General features: G+C 41.2%; 1 protein-coding gene and 5 non-coding genes across 6 annotated transcripts; 5 read left to right on the forward strand and 1 right to left on the reverse strand.

Moving 5' to 3' along the window:
• On the reverse strand, nucleotides 1-19794 carry LOC140562041 (NACHT, LRR and PYD domains-containing protein 12-like). Its single transcript, XM_072687403.1, is given in 13 exon segments — nucleotides 1-488; nucleotides 491-535; nucleotides 641-687; nucleotides 805-978; nucleotides 2034-2204; nucleotides 4442-4468; nucleotides 4470-4550; nucleotides 10163-10718; nucleotides 10838-10884; nucleotides 11775-11948; nucleotides 14128-14301; nucleotides 16482-18413; nucleotides 19133-19794. Coding segments are annotated over 13 exon segments (4578 nt in total).
• trnar-acg (transfer RNA arginine (anticodon ACG)) lies at nucleotides 5895-5967 on the forward strand. Its single transcript has one exon. It is a non-coding gene; the product is annotated as a tRNA-Arg (tRNA).
• trnam-cau (transfer RNA methionine (anticodon CAU)) lies at nucleotides 6314-6386 on the forward strand. Its single transcript has one exon. It is a non-coding gene; the product is annotated as a tRNA-Met (tRNA).
• trnah-gug (transfer RNA histidin (anticodon GUG)) lies at nucleotides 6729-6800 on the forward strand. Its single transcript has one exon. It is a non-coding gene; the product is annotated as a tRNA-His (tRNA).
• Nucleotides 7434-7506, forward strand: trnar-acg (transfer RNA arginine (anticodon ACG)). Its single transcript has one exon. It is a non-coding gene; the product is annotated as a tRNA-Arg (tRNA).
• Nucleotides 7920-7992, forward strand: trnam-cau (transfer RNA methionine (anticodon CAU)). Its single transcript has one exon. It is a non-coding gene; the product is annotated as a tRNA-Met (tRNA).
• Nucleotides 19795-21617: the final 1823 nt, after the last annotated feature.

The raw sequence follows: 21617 nt of genomic DNA on the forward strand, positions 1-21617 counted from the left end.
CTACTCTATCTCATGCAGATGCACTGACTCATACACTGCAAACCCTGCATAGAGGGGCTCAGTGAATGTGGAGTGCAGTGTGTGTAAGCAGGACAGTGTGTGTGTGTCAGGGGAGATGCTGTAGAAGGACAGTGTGCCGGCTGCCCAGTCCAGATACACCCCTACTCTTTTAGAGCGGGACAGGGAGGGTGGCAGGACAGTTTGTCTGTTTTTGTACCAGGTGGAGTATCTGCCATTAATGCAGTACAGACTCCAAGACTGTTTATTGTATCCAAACTCGCAGTCCCTATTCTGTCCTTTCCTGCTGATCCCTCTGTATGACAATGTAATAGCAGCTCCAAGCCCACTCCACTCAGCCTCCCAGTAACAGCGTCCAGTCAGGCAATCTATACTCAGAACCTGTGGAAAGGAGTCAAATCTATATGGAAGATCTTGATATGGCTGCTGCTCCTCCACAACCATCACCTTTCTATTCCCCTCAGACTGCGGAGAGGTGTGTTTGCTGTGTTTGGGTCCAGAGTGATCTTACAGGCATCTGTGTAGACAAAGCAGATTGTAGGAGAACATTAAGGTAGTATATGTGAGACAGTGTGTGTGTATGTGTGTGTGTGTGTGTGTGTGTGTGTGTGTGTGCACTCACATTTCTTTAGTCCAGGTTTCATCCAGATCTTCCCTGCATGCTCTAACCTATAAGAAGAAAGAAGAAAACAACACCCACACAGTTGATTATTTATCCCTGTTCTTCAAGGAAAGCTCAACAATAAAAAGCAATTGTACTGTCACTCAGGTAGAAGTTGCAATTACCTGAGCTTATTCAGTTCACAGTGTGGATTTTCCAGTAGTTCAGACAGTAGCTTCTCTCCTGAAATACCCAGGTGGTTATAGGTCAGATCCAGTTCTCTTATTTTGGAAGGGTTTGATTTCAGAGCTGAAGCCAGAGAAGAACAACCATTCTCTGTAGCCAAACAACCAGACAATCTGCAGAAAAGAAGGTAAAAATGTTTTATTAGCCTTATCTACAGTTATAGTGGCTAGGCTAGCAGTCAGGACTAGTTAAGCATCACTCAATGAAAAATTAATTAGTAGTTTTATGCCATAGTGCCCCTTTTAAACAGTGGGCAGGGGAGGGTCAGAATGTGGACGCCATGGCTCACTGTATCCCATGAGGTTCTACTTGTCGTGCTGTGCATGGGCTGTTTGTGTGGCTATGCATGTGTGGCTGGGGATGTATATTTGCATGTCTAGGTCTGTTTCAATATGCACATGCATATTTAATTATATTCTCTCACCCCTATCATGCTAATTTATAAGAAAAAAAATAAAATAAGAATAAAATATATTTTATGATACGAGAAATATTCTCACTCCCAGTAGAAAGTAAGAAGCAGTAACGACTCTGAATTGGCAGCTCACTCAACTGCTAATTCCTGTGGCTTATTTCCATCATGATGAAGGACTGTAATATACTCCACAGTTTTCAACCACTTCTCCACACAGAATTGCCAACTAAAAAACCCAGCTCAAGACTAAGCTGGTCTTTGATGTACAAGGGGACTGAAAAGCTTATCATTCAGGCAAAAACATGCTCATCAACCACTTTGATCATGCCGGATAACCATTGTGTTAATGATGGTCATGCTGATAAAAAAGCTAGAAAGGCTGTTTGACATTATCCTGCAAGAAAAATAAGCTGTCCAATAAAATTGCTTTAGTGGCAGTGGGTCTCTTATAAGCATGTGCTAGCCCTCTCTGTCCGAGCTTGGTAGCAGCAACAAAATGGATGGGAAATTTGCCGTGGGCAAACTGGGAGAAATAATTTCACGTGTTGTTTAGTAAACAATGACAAATCACATTACAGAAGAAATCTCATTTTCAAGCCCTCACACAACTTACGCTTAACAGAATTAGTACTTTCTAAAGGAAATTTGTATTTATCCTCAGACCAACCTGCAATATTTTTAATTATCTCTCAAAATAAACATCAACATGTATCAAGATCTTACCATTCAAAAATGAATATACAAAAATCCCACCTGAGTGTCTCCAGTTTACAGTGTGAACTCTTCAGTCCAGCAGAGAGCAGCTCCACTCCTGAATCCTGCAGGTCACTGTTACTGAAGTCCAGCTCTTTCAGGGAGTTTACTGATTTTAGAACCGATCCCAGATGTTCACAGGCTTTTTCTCCAAGGTTACAGATAGTCAATCTACAAGGAAGATGAAATAACACACACATACACGCACATAATATATGTATACACATAATATATTTTATATGAATGCAAATCAAAGGGTGAAGTGCATTGCAAACTAGTGCCTGTATTCAGTCGTGGAGAACCAGAGCTTTGGTGCTATACGGGGAATGACCAAATATGCGTAGGGTTACAAAGTCAAACATTTTTTCCCCACGGATTTGGATCTACAGCCACTCGCTAAGCCTAACTTAACTAGCTAGGCTACAGCTCCACAGGGTATCAGACAACTCAGTGCAGCTGCTGCTGACTAACTGCTGAGCACCGACTCAATGTTGATGATAAAAAAAACTTGTGTTTGAGAGCAAAGTCAAGCGACTGGTGTTGGAAGTAACAGAATAGCAAAATGTGAGAATAATGAGAGATGATAAATTAGGTGTTTGGACTAGATAAGTTAAATAGCAGGCTAAACATCACAGCACAGACTGTGTTTAAGTTAACTGAGGCTCAAATCACACCAGTTTAGAGGTTAAAACCTCATATCTTAGAGCACAGAGTCGAGTGAATGGCCTTAGGAGTGTTTTCTGCTGTTTTCAGGTACATTTAGTCTTTAAGTTGTTGCTGTCTTTCAGTTGAACTCAGCATCATTGAACTACGGTGGACTTGTTTTCTTCCCCACCTGTTTTCAGAGTGAGACCACAAAACCCCATGGACAGCCATTTTCAGGTCTCTCCAGAGATGTTCAATTGGGTTTAAATCCAGGCTCTGGCTAGACATTCACAGAGTTGTCCCTAGGCCATATCAGTTTTAGTCCTGAGCACTCTGGATCAGGCTGCTGAAAAACACCTCCACAGCATGATACTGCCACCACCATGCTTCACTGTAGGAATGATTTGGGTAGGTTTCCAGACATGTTGCTAAGAATTGAAGTAAAAAAAAATCTCTCGGTTTCATCAGACCAGAGAATCTTGTTTCTCATAGTCTGAGAATCCTTAAGGAGTTTTTTTTTGCAGGAAATGTCTACTACCTGCAAACAGGATCTTTGGAAATTAGCCAGAGTGACATTTTGGATTTGAGTCAACCTCTCTTACCAATGCCCTTCTCCCCAGTTACTTAGTTTGATGGAGCAGCAGAGTCCTGGGTGTTCCAAACTTCATTCCGGTAATATGGAGGCCACTGTGTTCTTGGAATCTTTTAGTGCAATGGGTGACTCCACACGGTCCTATCTCTAAGCTCTACAGGCAGTTATTTCCTCCTCATGGTTTGATTTTGCTCTGATATGCATTGTGTGCATGCATTGTCTTTCCAAATCATGTCCAATCAACTGAATTGCCACAGGTTGACTCCAATTTCAGTGTAGATTCATCTCAAATATGATCAAAAGAAATAGGAGGTCCCCAGGGCTACATTTCAAGTGTCATAGCAAAGGGTGTGAAAACCTAGGTCCATACATAATTTTAGTTTTTCCTCCTCTAAACTGTCTTTCCATCTCCAGTGTCTAATTCCAACAGTTAATTTTCCATGTGCTAATATTGGGCTATTTTTTAATGTTCCCCCAGAAACCCTTACTTTGCTCTATTGTTAGAAATAATGATTTGGAATGTCTCCAGCTGAAACTCTTTTTATTAAATAAATAATAAAGATATTAACAAAATAATTCAGATTCATACTGCATTACTGAGGCTGTAGGTAAGGTACATCAGAGCCTTTGCAACACTTAAAGTGCCCAAACCTTCGCACAGTCCACATTGATAATCTTTATAATGTGATAGTGATCCAAACATTTGCATAAGACTGTAATTTTGAATGGAGTACTAACGCAATACGATGTCTAAAGGTTCTTCTGTAAAATGCAGGTCATTGCACTCATGAGGAGTTTACTGAGTGTAGAGCCAATCCCAGATGTTCACAAGCTTTCCTTTCAAGATTACAGACAGCTAGTCTAGAAATTACAACAGAGCTCTCAATATACATTACCAAAGAAAAGTTTCTTTTTATAATATAAAATAAATTATGAGAAGATACATGTATAGACATATTCTATGATAAAGCAATTATGCTACAACTACTATGCATAGTAGGAAACTATAGAAAATAAAGATATGTTAAATTTGTCCAGAATGATGAACAGAGCTGTAGATGTTTCTATCATAACTGACAAATCTAAAGAACATCAGGAATGAAGATCCATCTTAAATAAAAAAACATGGCTTCTTATTTTTCCATTCATAATGATTTTACAGGAAGTTCACCTGAGTATCTCCAGTTTACAGTGTGAACTCCATTCCTGAATCCTGCAAGTCATTGTTACTGAGGTCCAGCTCTTCACAAGTGTTCATGGTGAGATTACAGCCAGCTAGTCTGCCAAGAAAAAATAAAATAATAAAAAGAATAAAATAATAAAACAAATTCTACAAATGTATTTATACACACACTTAAACTCTTACATTCCAAAAACAACCATAATCCAATGTCTATACTTGTGTTATTTAATGTTAAATCTTTATTTAAATGTTTGATGTTTATTGTGGGACCATGGGTCTAAGAGTAACACAGTTTCAATCCTGTCTATGTCCTGTACATATTACCGTTTTGACAGTAAAGCTGACTTTGACTTTGGGTTCTGGGTCATCATTATCCATAGATTAAGTCTAAGGTAACATCTGATCACACACCAATTGTGACACCATAACAACCCTGTTCACAGCCAAAAATGTGTGGAATTATTTATTACTGAGTTACTGATTAAACTCCTAATCAGTTATAGACATCCAGACTTTGCCTGTAGTGTCTCGGAGCATGTGTTTATCAAATTAGTCTGAAGTACTTTATAGGCTAAATGGACAAACTTTGAGACACCTTCTCATTCATTGTTTCTTCTGAAATTAAGGAATTAAAAAAGTTTTTTTAATTTTGTTTTTGCTTTTGTTGGAGTAACTGTCTCTACTGTCAGCATTGCTGTGAGGATTAAATTGCATTCAGCAACAAGCGTTAGTAAAGTCAGGATGTTGGATGATCTTCATCCCACCTTATCTCTAACTCAGCGCAGAAGTACTGAAAGGAGCTCCTCCATCATTCCAGAGAACACAGTTCCACTGCTCCACAGCTCAAAACTGTTACACAACTTATAGTAGCTGAATGCATTCATTAAAAGGGGTGTCCACAAACTTGTGGACACATAATGTAGGTAAGCAAAGGTGGGCAACAGATCTGACACCACAGGAAAAAAAAAGTATTTTTTGTTGTCTTCCAACACCAGTCATTCAGTCTGAGTCATTATAGACTAAACAATTATAAGTGGGTTTGGATCAGCCAGACCTGATTGGTTCTGTGGTAAAGAGAATGCTGACTCTGATCTTGTGAACCCTCCTTCCCGCTGGATCTTGGTGCTTCACAGAGATCTTCTTGTTTGTGAAGGCAATGAGCTTCTCTCTGAAATTTCTGGTCAACTCATATTTCATCATGCAGCCAAACGTCATAGGGCCCTTTTTTAGCTATCTTTGGGCAAGCCATGCACCATGCTGCTTGATTTAGCCATTATCTGCTCTTTTTGGATTTTGGTCAGGGGTTAAATAAATCTTTGACTGCATGAACCTATTTGCACCATGCTGCCTAATGCCAGGCGTGGGTTTGAAACTTAATGAGTCTCCCTGGTGCGACATGGGGGGAAGGTCCTCCAGAGTCCATCCCTCTTTCTGTGGCAGTGGGCCAGTGGCGCAATGGATAACGCGTCTGACTACGGATCAGAAGATTCTAGGTTCGACTCCTGGCTGGCTCGGCAACCTTTTCATTCATTACTTTTTGCCATTTGGGAACTTGTTTGATTTTCATTGGCTCCCTAGAGGTTCAAGCATGGGTAAAGCTGCCTAGATTTTCACACAGCCGAAAACATGAGTGCTCCATTGTATTTGCGCAAAGTTGTGAATTTTGCACTTTTCTTTCAGCAGTATTTCTAGTAAGAAACGTTTAACGGTGCATATTCAGACAAAGCTGAGTTAACCTGTGGGTGGTTTTGTTGTCTTAGCCGAGTAGCCAAACACTCCTTTCCAGCTGTTCTCGCAAAAGTGTAGAGATGGCTGCAATTGTATGAGGCAGTGATATTTTTTTGCCCATCTGGGGTGAGTGCCTCGTTAGCGCAGTAGGTAGCGCGTCAGTCTCATAATCTGAAGGTCGTGAGTTCGATCCTCACACGGGGCAGGTTGCTCTTTTAAAATCAGATGCATGCCCTTAAGCTCTGGTCTTGCTTGCATTTTTAACAAAGTGTGCAAGCTCCGTTCTCTGCCTTCACAAGCTCTGTGTTGGTTCTTCATGCTGGTCCTTGCAGAGTTAATCACACAAGCCAGAAACATGACAACACGTATCCGATCCTGCATTTCACTCATCTGTGCAACTCTTCCACAAAGACAATAAACTGGACCATAAGAGCGTGGGCTTTGATTATTATATAGACAATGCTCTTCCGCAACATATGGATACTTGTCCTCTGATGTAGAAATGGCCACATGCCGTTTGATTGCTACAGTCTGTGACGGGTGAGGAGCCGTGATCGTATAGTGGTTAGTACTCTGCGTTGTGGCCGCAGCAACCCCGGTTCGAATCCGGGTCACGGCAAGTCTTTTCAGTGTACGGCTGGCTATTGATCGCACGCTTTTCTTTGGAATCCTTTAGGGTAGAACGGGTACAAGGTTTGGTGCTTAGGATGTGGAGAGAGTCGTTTGAATTCATGTCTACTCTTTTCCTTGGGATTTGATCAAGGGCGCCCATTATCTGGTGACTTTTGAATTAGTCTCTGCTATTTGCATTTCATCGGGACTTTCCAAAGAATTCAAAATATCAAGGCAAAGTTATGAGTCGGAAATGCCAATTTATAGGCCAAATGAATGGTACCATCTTCCATCCGCTGGTCATGACACTAGCCAGGGCAAACGTTTCTCTGTTCAAAAAAGGCAACCTTGAACGAGAGCAGATCTGGACATGTACTAGACCCACACCTTCCATACATTACTCTTCAGTGTTCCATACGGTCTAGCGTTTAGTATTCCTGGTTTTCACCCAGGCGGGCAGAGTTGGACTCCAAGTATGGGAATCTTCTTGTGTCTGCTTTTACGAGCTGAGTAAAGCAGAGAACATCCTGAAGACCACAACACAAGTTGAGATTGTACTTGGCTTTGGAGTTGAATGAATCAGTTTCATGAGACATAGGCGGGAAGGTCCTCCAGAGTCCATCCCTCTTCCTGCGGCAGTGGGCCAGTGGCGCAATGGATAACGCGTCTGACTACGGATCAGAAGATTCTAGGTTCGACTCCTGGCTGGCTCGGCAACCTTTTCATTCACTACTTTTTGCCATTTGGGAACTTGTTTGATTTCCATTGGCTCCCTAGAGGTTCAAGCATGGGTAAAGCTGCCTAGATTTTCACACAGCCGAAAACATGAGTGCTCCATTGTATTTGCGCAAAGTTGTGAATTTTGCACTTTTCTTTCAGCAGTATTTCTAGTAAGAAACGTTTAACGGTGCATATTCAGACAAAGCTGAGTTAACCTGTGGGTGGTTTTGTTGTCTTGGTTGAGACCACGTGCTAAAAATACCTTGGGGTATCCCCCCAGAAGTTACAATCATGATTACTGTGTGGTTCTTAGTCTCGGTGTGTTTTTCCACAAACACTCCTTTCCAGCTGTTCTCGCAAAAGGGTTGAGATAGTTTCTCCATTTTCCTGCTCTTCAGGAGCCAGAGCCTCGTTAGCGCAGTAGGTAGCGCGTCAGTCTCATAATCTGAAGGTCGTGAGTTCGATCCTCACACGGGGCAGGTTGCTCTTTTAAAATCAGATGCATGCCCTTAAGCTCTGGTCTTGCTTGCATTTTTAACAAATACAATCAAATGCTCATGGCAATGCTCCAGAATATATTAGAAAGTCTGCCCTGGACAGTAGAGAATTTCTAATAGTAGTAGTTACTCCAACAAAATGACAAAAAAATGGACCAGCAGGTGTCCCAATATTTTTGTGCGTATAGCGTATCTCCACTGACAGTTTTTTTAACATCGACTACAACTTTAATTTAGTCAGATTTAGGTTTTAAAGGATTTAAAAGACATGAACACCTGAACTTTCTCTAAAGCAGACTCGGGGTCTTACCGTGGTAAACGCAGCTCTGCTGGTTCACTTTCGGTTTGAGAGCGGAGGATCATCTCAACAGCTGCAGAACGACTTCATTAACTAGTTCTGAAGAGTTACTGTTATTAAACGAGTGTTTCCTAAAACCTTCCGTCTCGCAAATTACGACTAACAGTGTATTAATGATTCGGAAAGTTCTTCTTGAGGTTGCTTTTACCTGCAGTTCAGCACTCTAATTCTCTACTGGAGTTCAACAATTTCTACACATTTTAACGCAATTACTGTTTATTGTTTGTCTATTTACTTATTATTGTATAATATAAAACGCATACGAGTAACGAGTAATGCACACTTTATTTGTCGCCAATCTGTTAAATAAATAAATAGAAATTGTGTTTAAATGTGCAGAAAAATGATCACTGAAAAAAACATTTTACTGAAGTTGAAAAGAGGAGGAGCTTCTACAGCAGGATAATGGTTCTAAACGCACCTCAACATCCAAAAGCCTTTAAACACATAAACAAGCTTAATTGGAGTTTTGGACACAAACCCTGTGGAGATAAACCTTTTGTCCACAATTGTAGATTCACTCTTCCTATCCTGGTGCAGGTCTACAATTTTCTTTCTGGTGACAGCTCTTTGGTCTCGGCCATGGTAAAGTTTGGAGTGTGACTGTTTGAGGTTGTGTGTGGCAGGTGTCTTTTATACTGATAACGAGGTCAAACAGGTGCCATTAATACAGGTAACAAGTGGAGTACAGAAGAGCTTCTTAAAGAAGTTGTTACAGGTCTGTGAGAGCCAGAAATCATGCTTGTTTGTGGGTGACCAAATACTTATTTTCCACCATAATTTACAAATAAATTCTTTAAAAATCAGACAATGTGATTTCCTGATTTTTTTTCAGGGTGTGGACAAAAGGTAATGTAAAAAGATTTTATAACAAATAATTTTGGAGCATTTCTATTGATCCATTCATCGTGAAATTCTGATACAATATATAGATGAAAGATTAAAGTGTAAAAGCGATGGGGTCACTGGGTGATTGGGGTTGCCTGTATACATGTGGTGGGTCAGCTTACTTACTGTCTCACCCCTCACCACTCTCCCCTATGTGGTGAAACGTTCTGCCTTTGACAACTGAAGATTTTGAGAATAAGCCTATATAAATGCTTATGTAGGTCAATGTCAAGTCAAGTCAAGTCAAGTCAAGTGGGTTTATTGTCATTTCAACTACATACAGAGTACACAGTGAAACGAAACAACGTTCCTCCAGGACCATGGTGCAACATAGACAGTGCATACAAGACACAAGTGCAACACAAACAAACAAGTGCGGACAGGTGTCAGGTGTCATGAAAGGCTTATATGGGTTTTTATGAAGCCTTATGATTGTTCTACAGTAGAATCCAACCAACTTGGACAACTCTGTTCCCTTATAATATGTTTTTACTGTAGGGACACATAAATTATGCAATTATATGTCACCCCTTTCCTACTGTGGAGTTGTAATATATATATATGATCAAGTATGTTGACACACACAGTGAATTTGGTTCTAGCCATTGGTTTCTCCCTAGTACCATTTACAATACAATACACAATATACAACATACACAGTATACAAGTAATACACAAGACTGTTACACAATAATACACAATATAAAGTGTGTGTGGTTATGCAAACTACAGTAGTTTGTATCACTATGTTTATAGTAGTGTATATGAAGTATGGGAATGAAAAAGGTGGTGAACAATGTAATGGATGAGAAGCAAGGTATAATAACCATCTAGAGAAATCTACAGGAGCTAAGTTATAATGTCTGATCTTACTGGTCTAACTTTGTGCAGAGTCTGTTCTATCACACATGCACTGAGGAGCCACGAATCCAAACCCTGAACCCAGCGTGGAGGGGCTCAGTGAACGTGGAGTAGAATGTGTGTAGATGGGTCAGTGTTTGTGTGTCAGGTGAGATATTGTAAAAGGTCAGAGAGCCGGCCACCGAGTCCAGATAGACTCCTACCTTTAGGTTAGAGTGGGAGAAGGAAGGGGACAGAGAGAGGCTGGGGGGTGCAGGTAGGACAGTGTTCTGATTATTGTGTCTGACAGAGAACCTGTTATTATAGTACTCCAGCCTCCAGGAGTGATTATTGTTTCCAAACACACAGTCCTCACACGCTCCCTTCCTGCTGATCCCTCTGTACAGCATGGCTATATCAGCTCCAAACCCACTCCACTCAGCCTCCCAGTAACAGCGGCCAGTCAGACTCTCCACACTCAGAACCTGTGGCCAGCTTTCAAATCTATCTGGATGATCCGGATACGACTGATCTTTGTCCATGAATGTCACTTTTCTATTCCGCTCAGACAGAGAGAGACGACTGTGTGCTGTGTTTGGGTCCAGAGTGAGCCTACAGGCATCTGCACACACACACACACACACACACACACACACATCAGAGAAGACATAACAAGCACTGTGTGTGTGTGTGTGTGTGTGTGTGTGTGTGTGTGTTGCAGACTGAACATGGTAACCTTACATTTCTCTAGTCCTGGTTTCATCCTGATTGCCCCTCCATACTCAATTCTGAAAAGAGGATACACACATACTTGCAGTTATAATCTAACCAGAAGGACACAGTAGTGGATGTATTTATATACGCAAAGTGCATTTGATTGAACAGAATGAGGCTGAATAGTAATAAGATGCAAGTAATGGAACTGTGCTTAAGGGCAGAACTCATGTAGAGAATTGGTAAGCAGTTGGCTAAGTCTAAAGTGGACATGTGCAAATTAGGCAGACTAGAGATGGGTGAAGGATTAACAAAGAGCTAAGCAGCAACTGGAGTGCAGTGAATATATGTGGCAGTCGGACCAGACAGACAATGTAATCAATTCATTTTAAACAGTCTGATGAAGGTTGAGGGGGATTTGTTATTGCTATTGAGAGCGGTTGATGAGGTTGACAGCAGCCTGTTGGTGCAGCAATGAAGATCCCTAAACCTCTTCTCTGATTACAGAAGTAAAAGTGGTCCGTGGTTTGGGTGGGACCTCTCAGGTTTTTAATGGGGGAGAGCTGGACACTCATGGTGCATTAAACCTTTCGTTCAGTGATTGAAGGATTGCTACACCAAGCAACTCTTCGTTCACCTGTATCTGAGACAATAGTTCAGATTTCCTCTTTAGGAAGTAGTAGTGCTTTCTTGACCAGTGTAAAGGTGTTAAGGGTCCAGGTGAGTTCCTTGGAGATGTGGATGCCTAGGAACTTTATGCTGGACACACGCTCCACCTCAGCCCTATTGATACAGATTGGGGTGTGTTTGTGGTCTCTCTTGGTCAGTCAGAAGTCATAATAAGCTGCTTGTTCTTCTGTGTGTTCAGTGAGAAAATCCTATTGTTGTTATTGGTGTCCTTCATGTGTGAGTTTGTGTGTGTGTGTGTGTGTGTGTGTAGACAGACAGTGAGTCAGTAACTCACTGTAGTTTCTCCAGTTTACAATGCGGATCCTCCAATAGATCAGTAAGCCGCTTCTCTCCATACTGTCCTGGGTTATTATAGGTCAGATCTAGTTCCCTCAGGTGTGAGGAGTTTGATTTCAGAGCTGAAGCCAAAGATAAACAGCCTTTCTCTGTAACCATACAACCAGATAATCTGCAGAAAACAAGCAAAACAATCTTAGTCCTTACACCTAGTTTGAAAACAACAGGACAGTAATGAAATGTGTTTCATAAGTTGCAACATGTTATATCACTTTCATTGATCCATGTATAGGTTTAATAAGAATAAAAACGTGTGAGAGAGCACTAGCACTTCAGAAGTAATGGAAACTAGCATTTTCATCACTAAAATAAACTGTGTGACATTAAGACTTTAAAGAGTATTTAAAGGAGCTGCATCACAGCCTGGTTTGGGAATTGCAATGTCTCTGACTGCAAGACCCTACAGCGAGTAGTGAGGGCAGCTGATAAGTTTATCAGGGTCATTTACACCACAAGCTGTATCTGCAAAGCCACCAGCAATGTGGATGACCCCATACATCCCTCACACATTTCAGCCATGTTCAGCTCCTGACTCTGGCCTACAAAGCCAAGACTGGACCAGCCCCTCCGTACTTGATGGCGATGGTCAAAAGCCAATCTGCACCAAGAGCCCTTCTAGCTTCAAGTACGGCACGGCTCGACCCACCATTCCTTAAGATCCATGGAAGACGAGTGTCCAGACTTTTTACTGTCCTGCACCGAAGTGGTGGACGAGCTTCCCCTGGGTGTCCGAACAGCAGAGTCCAACACTCGCTGTCTTCAAACCCAGACTGAAGACCCTCCTCTTCTGAGAGTACTTGGGTGAAGAGTAGAGTATTATGGTCTCCATTTTGACTTGTGTTTAACAGTGTCTAGGCTTAGAGGTATCTTTAAATGATTAGTCTATTTAAACTAGCTGAAGTTTTTCTTGAGTAAACAGTGAAGCACTTTTGTAAGTCAGTCTGGATAAGAGCATTTACAATGCTGTAAATGTAAATAATCTGTTTAAATAATAATAATAATAATAATAATAATAAATACTATGTGTGCAAAACAAATCATATTTAGGTTGTTTTCATAAATATGAGAGAGTTCGTTCACTCACTTGCACTCAGAACATAAGCAACATCTGCACTTTGACCAAGATTGCACAAACCTTTGCCTAGACTGTAGCAGGCAGAGGCAGATTCCCTTCCAGTAAAAAGCAGCTTTGATATTTCTGTAGTGGTCAAGTTAAATAGTCATGATTTCCCTGTATCTAGCGTTGTGCTGCTTAGCACAGCACAGGGCACACCGTTTTCCTTACTAACAATGGAAACAGACAATAATAGATATGTGACCTTACTTGTATGTAGGTGTTATTGAGCACAGTCTGCAAATTAAACACTTAAAAGAACATATATTGCTAAGCAGAGCTGAAAGGCTGGAAAATGAGGGTGAGAAGCCTTTTTGTAGCTATTTCTAATTTGTATGTAAGTGCGTCATAGTCTGTTCATGTCCTCAAAAAACTGTGTACAATGACTGCCTAGCCAATGAGCACTCATGTGCAGGAGGGAAATTTAAGAGAGCAGAACCGGACAGGGAGCGTGGAAAAGAAAGAGTGGGAATTTATAGCGTCTGTAGAGTTTCAAGCCCTGTATAGAGAGCATAGAAGGCATTACAAATCACATCTGTTTGGTACAAATAGGCCTTTAGTTTTTTTACAGTAGTTGAGTATTACTCCACCAGCCCTGAGAAGACATTTGTTTCCTCTGAGACATACAAACTCACATTTAGATCAAACTCATAGTCTACTGACTATAGGGCCTACACTTTAGACCAACAAGTGGTGATAGATTGCACCACTCAGGATCACCTGTACCGTGGGTTAAAAGTACTCAGTAGTTCCAGCACTTCATGAAGAGAGTACATAGTGTTTGTATAGTGTGCGAATAATGTGTGTATAGTATGTGTAGTGTATGTATAGTGTGTGGATAGTGTAAGTTAATGTTATATATTATTATTTTTTTAATATCTGTGTTTATACTACCATGAGGGACATGATTTGATTTCATTTCATTTGAGGTTGAGAAACATTTATCTATTAGCTTAGTCTTCTGTGTCTCCAGGTACATAGTAGAGAGTAGACTGATCAGATACATAAAGATATCATACCGTTGTAGAAAATGGAAATAATAACAACTTCCATAATCATGTAATTATTTAATTCTGCAAACTAAATTCACATCCGCTGTTCATCCCTGTGCCATCCAACATGCATCTGCAAATATCTTTACATTGATCATTTAAGGTCAAATGAATGGAACTCTCACCTGAGTTTCTCCAGTTTACAGTCTGAACTCCTCAGTCCAGCAGAGAGCAGCTGCACTCCTGAATCCTGCAGGTCGTTGTTACTGAGGTCCAGTTCTTTCAGGGAGGAGTTTACTGATAGTAGAGCCAAGGAGAGAGCTTCGCATGATTTCCCCCCAAGGTTACAGTTAGCTAGTCTGCAGAGAAAAAGAAATAACAGAAAAGGACCAGGTATTAGAGAATAGTCGAAAGACTGTTGAACAGCATAAATGAAAAATCTGGAGAACATGTCACTTCTTAGAACCCACAGGTTCCTGGACCTCAGTAACTTTATTAAAAAAGAAAACCATATGAATGCAATTTATCTGTGCCGCCTGGCCCCACGCACAACAAAGAAGCCAGATAAGAGGCAGGAGAGCCAGAGTCCTTGTTCCAACATGAGAAAAGGGACATCTGTATTATCTGCCTTGTAGAGGCAACAATGCTAGGTGCGATGGGGGAAGTGTACACTTTACTGAGTGTTTTGTTACCCAGACCTGGAATATCTCATTCTCTCGTGCAGGCCGGTGTGGTTGCCGAGAGAGATCTCAGAGATCTCAGGAGTCATTATTGCCGCTGTGTACATAAACTAGACGAGGTCCACTGCTACAGCCCCTTCCGGGAGCCATTCATAGCCCTCCCCTAACCTCTGTTCAGCAAATCAGATCACTACTCAGTCCTGCTCTTGACCACCTATAGGCAGAAACTCATACGTGAGCTGCCCACAATCAGGGTGGTTCATTGTTAGTCAGACCACTCAGACTCTACGCTTCAGGACTGTTTTGATGACGTGGACTAGCAGATGTCTGGTGATTCGTCAAACAACATTGATGAATACACAGACTCAGTCACAGGAACCATACCTTCAGATCCGAGAATATGAAGGAGTATAAAATAGCCAACTGTGCTACCATAAAAGTAGCCAAACGTGAGTACAGGGCCAAAGCAGAAGCTCCAACAACGCCAGAGGACCGCAATCACAAACCGTAAATCTGCTGGCCCAGATGACATACCCGACAGAGCACTTAAAGCATTGGCCAGTCAGCTAGCTGGAGTTTTTGCAGACATTTTTAACACCTCTCTCGCTCTCTCAGTCGTGCTCACCCTTGTCCCTGTTCCAAAAACAGGCAGCATTACCTGCTTAAATGACTGGAGCCCAGTTGTTTTAACCCCTATCATAAGCAAGTGCTTTGAGAGGCTGGTTAGAGACTTTATCTGCTCCTTATTAACTGCCACCCTGGACCCACTGCGATTTGCATACAGGTGGAACAGATTCACTGATGATGCTACTGCCTTGACTCTGCACACTGCCCTCTCCTGTTTGTGTAATACAGCTTAGCTTTCAACACCATCATTCCTCCCAGCCTTGACATTAAGCTCCAGGATCTGGGTCGGAACAGCTCTCTGTGCAGCTGGATCCTGAACTTCTTGACGGGACGACAGCAGGTGGTAAAGCAGCATCACATCCTCCTCACTGACCCTCAAGACCGGAGCCCCTCAGAGATGTGTGCTTAGCCCACTCCTGTATTCCCTGTACACCCTCTCACAGCCAACTCCAATGTCATAATTAAATATGCTGATGGTCGTGGCCATGATCGTAGGCCTAATCTCCAACAATGATGAGGCAGCTTACAGAGAGGAGGTAAACGTCTTGACACACTGGTGCTTCTCCCTACTTCACACTTTTGAGAATTTCCCCACTGCAGGACTAATAAAGGATTATCTTATCATACTAGGCTTGAATTAACATCTATCCAATGTCTAGTATGTAAATTGTAATGTAAACATTTCAGTTATATATTAACCTGTAAATTTTAAATAGTGCAATAATGTATGTATAATGTGTGTATAATATGTGTATACATTGAAGATTTGTACAAATATCTGTGCAATTTATTGGAAGGTCTTGTAAGTGTTTTCTGGGTGTTTTCTGCATCTGTATGTCATTCACCACTTCACGTGTTTCCTCTATGGTCTAGAGCTGAGCTCTTTTGATTCCCTCAAATAAGCTCTTGTACCTGTGCTAATAACAACATTTGCATATTTTGAATTGCTGTGTATACACAAGTGACATACACAAAAACAGGAGAGGAATCAGTTACAGAATTTACCAAACATTTTCTAGGAGAACAAATATTTCATAATCTGCATGCGTAAGGATAAAGTTAGACAAAGATAAAATACAGCAGAATACAACAGAAAATCAATCTGAAACAATTCACAGGTGTTTTTGTTGGTCTTTCTGCTGTGAGAAGACAACTCAATGATCTGGATGACTGAAAGGATGTCAAGCTGATCAAGACGCTCTTAAAGAAAACAATGCCAATAGAACACTCACCGAGCCTTTCTGCAGACGGTTATCGCTGGGATCAGTCTCCTATAACCATCCTCTGATGTGTTGTATTTCTTCAGGTCTAACTCATCCAGAACCTCCTCCGAGATCAGAAGCATGCAGGCTAGTGCTGAACACTGTCCAGGAGAGAGCTTCTCTACTGAGCGTTTCTCTGATTTTAGATATTCCTGAATCTCTCTGGAGAGAGACTGGTCCTTCATTTCAGACAAACAGAGGAACAGATTGATGGATCTCTCAGTTGAGATGTGATCTTGTTTTTCTCCTTTAATTCGTTTCTTGATGTACTCTGTGGTTTTCTTTGAGCTGGTCTGTTTATATGTCAAAAGACCCAGTAGGAGTCTCTGATTGGACTTCACAGAGATGCCCAGCAGGAAACGGACGAAAAGATCCAGATGTCCATTCTGACTCTTTAAGGCTTTGTCCACTGCTCCCATCAGCAGCTCATCCAGTGGAACATAAACAAACCATGCTCCCTGCCGAGGTTTAAAACACTCTAGTTCAATTGTTTGTGCTTTCTCATAACAGTGAAACACATAAACAGCAGCCAGGAACTCCTGAAAGCTCAGATGAACAAAGCAGTAGACCTTCCTCTGGTTAAGCACACATTCCTCCCTAAAGATCTCAGTGAAAATCCCAGAATTCACTGAGGCCTCAGTGACATTAATGCCGCTCTCTCTCAGGTCCTCTTCATAGAACATCACATTGCCCTTCATCAGCTGTTTGAAAGCCAGTTTAGCCAGTTTCAGAAGCTCGGTTCTGTTGGATTCCAGCAGTTTCTGTGGGTCTCTCTCCTCTTTCTCCTCATACTTCTCCTTCTTCATGCTGGTCTGAGTGATCAGGAAGTGGGAGTACATCTCAGTCAGAGTTTTAGGGATCTCTGCATGATGATGTTTGATGGTTCTCTGAAGCACAGTGGCTGAGATCCAGCAGAAGACGGGAATGTGGCACATGATGTGGAGGCTCCTCGCTGTCTTAATGTGGGAGATGATGTTCTGGGCTTGGTCTTGGTCACTGATCCTCTTCCTGAAGTACTCCTCCTTCTGTGGGTCGGTGAATCCCTGGATTTCTGTCACACGGTTGATGGACTGAGGAGGGATCTGATTGGCTGCTGCTGGTCGGGAGGTTATCCAGATTAGAGCAGAGGGTAGCAGATCTCCTTTGATGAGGTTGGTCATCAAAACACTCACTGATGATGTCATGGTTACATCAGACACTTTCTCACACTCCTCAAACTTCAGTGGAATTCTGCTTTCATCCAGACCATCAAATATGAACACAGCTTTACACACATCATAGATCTTTGGCTCCAGATCTTTGAGCTCAGGATGGAAGACACACAGAAGTTGATGAAAACTGTACTGATCATCTTTAATCAGGTTCAGCTCCCGGAACGGAAGTACAAATATAAACTCTACATCCTGATTGGCTTTTCCTTCAGCCCAGTCCAGAATGAACTTCTGCACAGAGACCGTTTTTCCAATCCCAGCAATGCCTTTAGTCAGCACTGTTCTGAGCTTCTGCACTTTTAATCCATTTTCCTTTTTTATTTCTTTGTATCTAACACCATGAGCCTTCACATTTCTAATGTTCCCTACTTTTGTTTCTGTGTTAGGATCTTGTAGACATTTAAAAATGTCTAAGCAGTTGATTGGCATGTCTTGTACATGTTTCCTGTGTGTTTTCTCCATCTGTAAAACCTCATGTTCTTCATTCACCCCTTCACTCTCTCCCTCCATGATGTAGAGCTGAGTGTAAATCCTGTTCAGGAGGGTTTTATTCTCTTGTGATTTGATTCCCTCAAATAGGTTCTCATACTTGTTCCTTATACTGGTTTTATGTCTCTTTAAGATTGTTTGTAGAATGTCATCCACTAGTTGGTTAGAATTCTGCTGCAGGGCTACTTGTGTGGATCGCTGCCTGATGGGGATCAAACATAGTAACACAACGACACATCATCAACACAAACAATATATTGCTTAAAACCCAAGCATCTGATTAACCTGCTTTATTAAGCCTCGTCATGAACATGAAGGTCCTGGCAACATTGGGCTTTCAATTTCAAACTGTTCTTTTTTTTAAGCAGAATGAGTGACATTGCGCATCTTTAATAGAAACAAGAATTTGGTCACAGATTTTCATTTGTTTTGACTTTTCTTAATATTTCTATTAGGGTTGACGTCAAGACTTTGGAAAGCTATTCCAAAAACCTAATGTTGGTCTGCTTTAATCATTCCACACCCCCTCTGATGTCTGTTTACAGCTGGTACAGTGCGAACGTCTCACCTTTACTTCCCTGGCTTTAATAGGTCAAGAACTTTTTTCATTTAATCTGTGTACAAGAACACTGTGGAGTGAAATTTATTCCTCCATCAATCCAAAACTATACAGACTACATAAAGTGGAATGTGCCAACAATACAATAAGTACAATAAATATAGCAGACATGGTACAACTTACAGATGGAAACATACGCTTTTGGATAAGACAACATTTGTCAGAGATTATCTATCTAACTTCTACAGATCCCTGCTCAAAAGGAACATTATTATTTATCTGAGTTGCATTGAAGGACAATGACTTACTTCACATCAGAAAACACAGAACCAGTGCTGTACTCAGAGTGCTCCTGCATGGACTGGTCACTTGTCATAGGCACATTGCTGGGCTCTCTCCCTCCAGTGCTGAAGGTAATATGCTTAGACATGGACTGGTCACTCTTCATAAGCACATTGCTGGGCTCTCTCCCTCCAGTGCTGAAGGTAATATGCTCAGACATGGACTGGTCACTCTTCATAGTCACATTTCTGGGCTCTCTCCCTCCAGTGCTGAAGGTAATATGCTCAGACATGGACTGGTCACTCTTCATAGTCACATTGCTGGGCTCTCTCCCTCCAGTGCTGAAGGTAATATGCTCAGACATGGACTGGTCACTCTTCATAAGCACATTGCTGGGCTCTCTCCCTCCAGTGCTGAAGGTAATATGCTCAGACATGGACTGATCACTCTTCATAGGCACATTGCTGGGCTCTCTCCCTCCAGTGCTGAAGGTAATATGCTCAGACATGGACTGGTCACCCTTCATAGACACATTGCTGGGCTCTCTCCTTCCAGTGCTGAAGGTAATATGCTCAGACATGGACTGATCACTCTTCATAGGCACATTGCTGGGCTCTCTCCCTCCAGTGCTGAAGGTAATATGCTCAGACATGGACTGGTCACCCTTCATAGACACATTGCTGGGCTCTCTCCCTCCAGTGCTGAAGGTAATATGCTCAGACATGGACTGGTCACTCTTCATAGACACATTGCTGGACTCTGAAAAAAGTGTTGTCTCAGTCTGCAATCTGCAAACAAACATTATTTTAGATAACATTATTCTTATGGTGTTGATGAAAAGTATTTAGCAATGAAAAGCCCTAAATAATAATAGTAATAATAATAATAATAATAAATGAGAATTATATACCACCTTTCACATACCCAATGTTGATTTACAAATTGCATAAAATAATAGTCCAGAGTGGTGATTTTGAGAGAGTGGAAGTATTCTGAGAGATTTTACTCTGAGAAACGTTTTGAGTTGGGCTTTGAAGGTAGAAAAGTACAGGGTTCCAGAGAGAGGGTAGCAACACTCAATGACCTGCAACCCATAGTGGACAGCCTAAACCTGGGGACAGCTAGATTGCCTGAATCAGAGGACCTTAATTTGTGAGATGGGGATATGGATGGAGAAGTTCTGACATATAAGTAGGCAAAAGGTCATGCAGGGCTTTGAACATGTTCTTTGGACTGGTGTTGGTATGTTTGTTGCAGCCCCTGTTCTCAGATTGTCTTCACTAAAAATAGCTATCCCACTCAAAGGTGATGTATTATGAAATATTAGATATATGTTATTATACATATAACATATATTTTAGATTAATTCTAACTGTTGTTTTTCTTGACTTGTTAACACATACACAAGGTGCACACATACTTATCAACTTTGAGAGATTAGCTAGTGAACAGCTAATGTGCAGTTCAGAAACTAATATTCCTGATTTGAGAAAGAAGAATGTGGTTTGAAAGAAATAACAAAAAGGTTTGCTTTATACAAAACGTTAATAATATACACTGCAAACAAACACTTGTGTTCAGAAGAAACATGATCTAAACAGTTGCACAATTAAATTACAGAACAGTGCAGTTCTGTCCTGACTATAATTGTATGATATTTAGATTATATAATTAATTGTTCAATGTGTCACTAAGCAAGCCTGTCATTCCAAAGTTTATTGGGGAGATCTGTAATATAAACAATAAGTTAGGGAGTTGGGGATGATGAGGTGGGGTGGTGATCATCATCCAACATCCTGACCTGACTAACACACTTGATGCTGAATGCAATTAAATCTTTACAGCAGTGCTCCTCCTCCAGAATCTAGTAGAAAGTCTTCTTCTCTGGATAGTAGAGACAGTTACTCCAACAGAAGCAGGATCAACTCTTTTAATACACTTGATTTCAGATGAAACAGTGAAAAGAGCAGGTGCCCCGATACTTGTGCCCCTATAGTGTACATCTTTATTGGAAACAAACATAAATTTGTTTTTAATATTTGTTGGTCATTATAAATATTTTTGGTACAAGCTTTTGTTAGAATTCTGGTCGACCCTGTTGTGTCCAAGTTTCAGCTGGCTGGTTCCTTTCATTTTGGTTTTGGGTGGTTGCTACTGTATTCCAGGTGATTGCTCTGGTGTCCCAGGTAGTTGTCAGCATGTTTCTAAGTGGTTGCTGTGATATGCCATGTGGTAGGTTGAATGTCACAGTTAGACTTAACAATCTGGTGTTGGAAATGTGATCTCAAAAACTGCAGGATGAGTCACACAGGCAAAATTGGGCACAAAATAAGAGGAAGAAGTCAAATATAACATGTCACACACTGAGGAGTTCGAAACCAGGTTGAGTTGAGCTACCACTGACTTGTGGTTGTTCAAACCCAAGGGCAGAACAGTTAAATCTGAGAGCAGGTAAAACTCAAATGCATAAAAACAAAAAATGTCACACACTGTTTGTAGATAATAGGATTGTAGATAATTTGTCTTACAATTGTCTGTAAATTTGTAAATTACAGATTATTGAAC

This window comes from Salminus brasiliensis, chromosome 9 (genome assembly GCF_030463535.1).
Source record: "Salminus brasiliensis chromosome 9, fSalBra1.hap2, whole genome shotgun sequence".
In the NCBI taxonomy this organism is placed as follows: domain Eukaryota; kingdom Metazoa; phylum Chordata; class Actinopteri; order Characiformes; family Bryconidae; genus Salminus; species Salminus brasiliensis.